Source organism: Lolium rigidum, chromosome 1 (assembly GCF_022539505.1).
Source record: "Lolium rigidum isolate FL_2022 chromosome 1, APGP_CSIRO_Lrig_0.1, whole genome shotgun sequence".
NCBI classification, from domain to species: domain Eukaryota; kingdom Viridiplantae; phylum Streptophyta; class Magnoliopsida; order Poales; family Poaceae; genus Lolium; species Lolium rigidum.
Window position 1 is genome coordinate 1,377,114 of NC_061508.1, and position 6,478 is coordinate 1,383,591.

The 6,478-nt window shown below is 46.4% G+C and overlaps 1 protein-coding gene and 1 non-coding gene across 2 annotated transcripts; both read right to left on the minus strand.

The window, feature by feature from the left end:
- Positions 1–257: 257 nt before the first annotated feature.
- TRNAI-AAU lies at positions 258–331 on the minus strand. Its single transcript has one exon. It is a non-coding gene; the product is annotated as a tRNA-Ile (tRNA).
- Positions 332–507: 176 nt separating this feature from the next.
- Positions 508–3,602, minus strand: LOC124684814 (BTB/POZ domain-containing protein At1g55760-like). Its single transcript, XM_047219064.1, has 4 exons — positions 3,421–3,602; positions 2,583–2,740; positions 2,102–2,217; positions 508–1,410 (listed from the first exon to the last, which is right to left on the minus strand). Exons 1-4 carry the CDS (start codon positions 3,537–3,539, stop codon positions 808–810), a joined length of 996 nt encoding a protein of 331 aa, XP_047075020.1. The 5' UTR covers positions 3,540–3,602; the 3' UTR covers positions 508–807.
- Between the last annotated feature and the right edge of the window lie 2,876 nt (positions 3,603–6,478).

A 6,478-nucleotide genomic window follows, 5' to 3' on the forward strand; every position in this document is an offset into this window, starting at 1 on the left:
CACTCAGTGCACTGACAAGTAAATGAATGAAACAAGTCTGCCTAGTTTTCGTTTTGTGCTTGAGCAAATGAATGAAACAAGTCTGCCGCCTATAGTTCTATGGTCCTAAAATAGAAATGCTCGAGCATTCTAGAAGTACGAGAGATTCCACCGAAAAAGAGCTTAAGAAATTTCCAAAAATGATTTGGCCTGCTCGAGCGTCTAGAAGTACGAGAGATTCCACCAAAAAAGAGCTTAAGAAATTTCCAAAAATAATTTGGCCCATGCAGGTCTCGAACCTGCGACCTTCGCGTTATTAGCACGACGCTCTAACCAGCTGAGCTAATAGGCCTTTGACGAAAAATTTCTCTATACACTCTATATATTGTTGTATTTTACGCAAGTCAACCAAAATGTCCCAGTGAGAATTGTCCCAGTAAATAATGCCACCGAGGATGCCATGGTAGTCAGGTTACCACTATTATGTCAAAGTTTCACGCACTAGTTCGCGTTACTATGAACTGAATAGAACACAAAGAGGGAGGAAGCTCACTTGGCGGCTTCACAAAATTACTGTCATTTTGCAGACTTACAGTGTACAGGATCACCTAGATATGTTACAGAATGCAGAGTCTAATATACATGAATTGGATTACCATATGACACGAACAAAATCCAATCGGGTATACACATTAAATGTTATTGGCAACTAATAATGGCTTGTACGCAAGCTCTATTTACATGCTGTATCAGCAAGAATCCATCAAACCAATGCACCAATGAAACCACCAGCCAGTCCCCAGATGGATGCCAACATCCTATGCTCAGTCACCGGCCACTCCATGCTGCAAGGACACCTTGAAACACTTCAGCCACCAGATCTCTATCCGCTGTCTGAAGGAACACGTTGAATTCATCGTGCATCTCGTACACCTTCCTGAAGTCGACGAGGAACCTCAGGCAGCTATCCTTGAGCCTCTGCAGCCGGTACAGATGGCCTGTCTGGAGCCTCTCGATCACGTTGCCCGTGTCGATGTCTTCTAGGAGGCTTTCGAGGCACGCCTCCTTCAGATCACCGATGTCGTATTTGTCAGCGGCTCTAAGGAGGGCCAGCCTGTGGGTGAGGAACTCCTCGTTACGTACATCGCCATAGATGTAGTTGAGGAAGCCCCGGCACGCGTCGAGGGACATGTCAGAAATGTCGACGGTGGCGAGCTCTTTCTCCTTGAGGTCATGTGAGAACATGCTCCTAAACACGGGTGATCTGGTGGCCAGGATCGCGCGGTGGGCCCTTATGCTGCCGTCATCGGCGTTAATTGTGATGTCACATAGGATGCCTTCTTGCAGCATTCTTGAAAGGGATGACAGTGCAGTGCTGTCTGAAGACTGCCTGATTTCGTTTGAGGCCCAAACTGAGGCAGGTTCACCACCCTGGAAAACAGAGTTACAGATCAGTAAGGTGTAATGCTGAAGACACATGAGGTAAAAAATTCCTTACACACACACGTAACATTTTCTTGTGTTGTTCTGTTCTTAGTGTGCAATTCTTCGTTTCACTCAATTCACTGAATTCTTATTTACTCTAGGGTCTTGATGGAAGTATGCTGGTTACAGACAAAAAGTTTGACTTTGCTTTGCAAGACCCCGTTGCATTTCCATCTGGCAGGGGTGTTGTCAGCTGATGATATCATCAGCAGCATCAGAAGTTCGTGTTCATTTATAATCATTTGCATTTTTTCTTGGAAATACCCTGTACTTAATTTCGTATACTATATATTTTATCTGGGTCGAGCAATGATTAACAAGTGGCACCAGATGCCTCTTTTAGGTTTCTGTTATGCTTGTGAGCTTTTCAGTATTATGACCAAACATGTATATGTTTTATCATAAATCAGGATATTCTCCCCCAATTCCACGATTGAAAGCAACTATAGACACCTCACACAAAAAACAGTAGACGTTTCTACATTGGTGTGCACCTGTCCAGATGTGATGATAACATGCTGTACATCTTTCTAAGATTAGACAGCATTCCAGGTGAGTCAAGGATATCACTTCGACTCCTAATTGTTGTTGTACCAAACATTGACAAAACAGAAGCAGACAGATATGCAGTGCTTACAGATGGATCTGCAACTTTCAGGTCCAGAAACTCTATCTCGATAACAAATCTTCCTGTTACACTGCTATCAATCGTCCACACAAATCCGTCGTGTTTCAGATGCTTGTCAAAGATTCCTGCGTTTATGTACATAAGATGGCGGTGAGATACAAATGACATCTGGACACGCTTTATGCGCTCGCTGATATATGTGCAGAACTCAACTTAAAATTTTGAATAATAATAAATCCTAGCATTTCAGACCGGCATGCATGTCTGATCATTTATATTAGTTCAAATTTGTATTACTGCTTGCTGCATGACACTCAGTTTCTACACAAATAAACTTGTACCCATATGAACTAAAAACAATAACTTTTAATGATTCACCAGTTACATATTCAGACGTCGAAATATACCTTCTTGTGTGTATCATGAATAGAAGGGGCATTGCAATTATAGGGAGAGGAAGTACAACACCTCTTTAGTAAAACAAAATTACCTGGATGAACTATGATCTTCTGATTTGGAGGGAAGGATATCAGAAGTTTCGCTACAAAGGAAGCTATGGGTGCCGGGGCTGTGTTCTTGGCAGAGTTCGATAACTCAGCAAAGAGCTTAACTGAAGTTTGCTTGTTGTTTCTCTCCACAGATATGTACCTTCATATTGCAGAATCATAAACTAAAGTTAGCTCAGGAATCAGTAGTGACACAGTGGCAGCCCCTCATAATTCCCCACTGTTGTTCCTTAATGCTTATAGTTGTGTTAAAATGGTAACTTGATTTACAATTATCCTGGTAAACGTACGATTCGATTCAAGATTCTTCTTGGTAATAGTAGATAAGATAGAGGAGTGGGTGAAAGTGAGCGTTGGAGAAAGTGGAAACTTTTCTCTGAAATATCGTTGGTTCGAAGCTTAGTCTTTACGTCTCTCCTATATACCATAGATATGGCGAAGAAAACATCTCAACTAGATATTGCTGACGAAAGATGTCTCCAAATCCAACTTAAACTCAGTTCAGTGCAATCTTGGACATGAAGTATTAAGCGGATGCGTCCAAAATTAACGAGCTACTACTAGCACCTCAGCAAACCGCTGCTCTGCTACCAAAAACCAAAACCATTTTTCAGAATCAAACAGACAAGAAGAACAAAAAAAAATACAGAAACTGCACCAAATCGTTCTTTGATCTCGTAAACCAGCACCGAAAATTTTCAGATTAAGCACAACAAGCAGTAAGCCCTCCATCGCAGCAGGCATGGCAGAGCAGGCAAGAAACCAAACAGGTAGCAGGCAAGAGAATTGCAGAGAGCGTGGAGGGACGAGAGGGGCACGGACCAGTTCCAGAGGCCGACGCGGAAGGGGTCGGACTTGCGGTAGGTGTAGCAGGGGAGCGCGTCGACGCGCCATTGCGCGAGCCTCGGCGCCGCCTCCACCCGGGTCCCCGCGCCGCTCATCGGACCCCACGTCGAGGCCACCGCCGCCACCACCTCATCGACGCAGCCCAGCAGCCCCAGCGCCTCCTTCCCCAGGCTTCCTCCTCCCTCCCCCGCAACCCCTCCTCCTCATGTACTGCCGCCAACCCACGCGCACGACACGGCCAAACCCAATACCAAGAACTCAGCACGACATGGACAGAATAGATCCCTAGCTAGCGACTCACGGTCACAGCGACAAGCAGGAAGTGTGCACGCACGCGCCAAGAATTGCCGGCGGGGTTGCTTGCTGCTCGTCCCGGTTCTTGGGGAGTGGCGCGCGCAACAAGGTGAGGTACTGGCACTGCGGATGGTGGCGGCTACTATATGCTGGTGGCCGACTGGCTCTGAGGAGGGGGTGACGTTGCTGTTGCGGGGAAGAGAGGATTAATTCGCTACGCAAAAGGGAGACTTTCTTCTACGCGAGTGGGGAAGACGGATGGTGAACGCCCCCAAGTTAATTACCCAACTGACTGCTCCGTGCTTCCACTCCACTTCCAACCACTGCCGGATTTCCTCCAGTTTTTGCTGACGCTTCATATCTCGGAGCCATTTTTCAGCGACGAATTCATCTCACAGATTGGTCGTGGAGTATCAATTACTTGCCGCTAAGTTGCGGTTAGTTGGCGGATCATTAGCCAAGCTGAGATGAACCTGCGGCCGTATCGTTGCGGTCTACTGTCCCTGTCCACGGGCCCAATGATTTGTCCTCCACAATTCAGCTTTTCCCCTCGTCGCTAGCAGTGATTTTGTCTTTCTACGGCAGCAAAGTGCTTTCTTTTGACTCTGAAATCATAAAAAAAACCTTCTAAAGAACCCAGCAAATTGTTGAACCAACCAAATCTTCTCCGCCGGCCTCCTTTCCCCTCCATCCCTTCCTGAACTTTCCTCTGTCGGAAGAAAGAACGCGCGCCGAATTCGTAGCGACAAGTGGGGATTAGATTAAACAAGATACGCATCAGGGCGCGTAATTATTGTCGACGAGATAGATACGCATGCACGCAAAGTATCTCGGATCGAATTCTCGCAGTATTTTTTGGAGAGGAGGAGAAATTTGGGGTGGAGTGTGCATTGGTGATCCCGAGTGGACAAGGAAAGTATCTGCGTGATTCTGCGTGGGGCCCGCGCCGGTTGCCCCCTGGATTCTTTCTCTCGCCCGCACAAGCAACCCATGCAGGGCCCCATGCCTTGGAATCTTTGATTCTCTCTGCCTGCTAATTCAAAAGCCACGAGACTGGAATCAAAACCTGCCTCCATCAGTGGCTTGCGTTTCTACTGATTGGTTTCACTTCTCTACATATCATTCCATTGATTAAACAGCAAGTACATTTCTTTTCGTTTGCTCCTACACGCTACTTAGTAGCCAGCATCACTAACGTGCAGCACCTATGGTATGATCAAGAGCAATGTGACATTTTGTCTTCTTAATAGCAAACAAGTGATTGGTACGCAAAAAACACTGACAATGTATTGATGTACTCCGTAGTGTATTTATGTTACAAACCATTCAAGCCCATAACCTAGGAATATTAATGGGGTAGTATGCAAGATAGCGTCGTGTACGATTTGACCGGTACTGGTCAAACTGTGTTTTTTGTTTGAAAAGAGGGGGTTTATTTATACTTTATTTAACAAAGATTTGATTAATGCATACATAAAAGAACATCGAAGCCACTACGCAACACCTGTAAACCAGATAATGGGTGAACAACATGTCATTAGAATCTTATGTCTTAAAAAGAAAACACAAGCAATCATCATCACCTAGGTATCGGGGTATCACCGAGTCACCCTATGACAACATGGGAGCACCCTTAGAGAGCACCTCATGCACTCGTTCAAGAAGTCGTTGTTGCCCATAACCATCGAGCCACCTTCAAATCAGATATCCACATAACCCTTCGCCATCGTTGACAACGATGCCGCCACGGCGCCAGACACAGTGCCCCCGCCCCCGCGCGAGTCCATCATGTGGCATATCTATCACAAAGACTCCACTACGCCACATCACCGAGACTCGTCGTTATTGACGCGGTAGCTGCAGACCACTCCGTCTCTTGCCTCATCCATCCAGTAGTTGCTCCAAAAACGATGCCCCATGAGGTAGAGCGAGACCAAACACGCCGCCATCCTCCGATCCATCAGACCCAAGATCCGAGGTTTCCCACATAGTAGCACAGTTGAGTACGTAAAGGATGGCTCGAACCGCGATGCATTCAAGAAGACGCCGCCATCGCCTGCCCTAACCAAATCTGGAGCTCATTTTTCACCGGCACCCACTCCTCCCCAACTCGCATTTGGATGGATGGCTGCAGAGTGGCACAGATCGGCTACGTACGAGCACCCCACCATGTCATCATAGCCAACAATGGATATATATGGGTGGGGCCTAGACTGGTAACCGCCACCTCCGCACGCATCAGCCCCCGCATGTGACGGTGACCAGTTGTGAAGGCCACCGCCACCACTCTTGGATCCCTCTGTTGACACTCCTCCATGAGCCTCAAGAAAGTCGCCGCTACATTTTTTTATCCTAGCACGTTTGGTGTCGGGGCCGCAACCATCGCGACAACGTCGGCTGCAACGGCAGCAGGGGAGTGTCGTCAGAGTGGCTCTTGACGGGTAGGGTTAGGACGCGTGGCTTCTCCTTGGGGAAGCCACACAAGGAGTTGTTCTAAGGTTGGAAAAGTTGCTAGGTGTAACCGAGGCAGTTGGCATTCGCCTAGTACCTAGGCGATGCTTAAGCGTCCTAGGCGCGAGCATAGTTTAGACCATTAATTGTGTATATGAGTTATTATATATGAATACACATTAATTTAGAGCATGTAAATATGTAAATTTCTAATAACTACCTTTAGAGTAATACCTGTATAACTTGTTCATGAATTATTGCATGATTTATTATTAAGGAAGAAAATTTC

Excerpts from the sequence above, each read along its gene's own strand:
- LOC124684814 (XM_047219064.1), bottom strand. The coding sequence starts at position 3,539 with ATGAGCGGCGCGGGGACCCGGGTGGAGGCGGCGCCGAGGCTCGCGCAA. Across the intron at positions 2,741-3,420 it reads CGCGTCGGCCTCTGGAACTG|GTACATATCTGTGGAGAGAA; the intron begins GTCCGTGCCCCT and ends TGCAATATGAAG. Across the intron at positions 2,218-2,582 it reads GAAGATCATAGTTCATCCAG|GAATCTTTGACAAGCATCTG; the intron begins GTAATTTTGTTT and ends ACATAAACGCAG.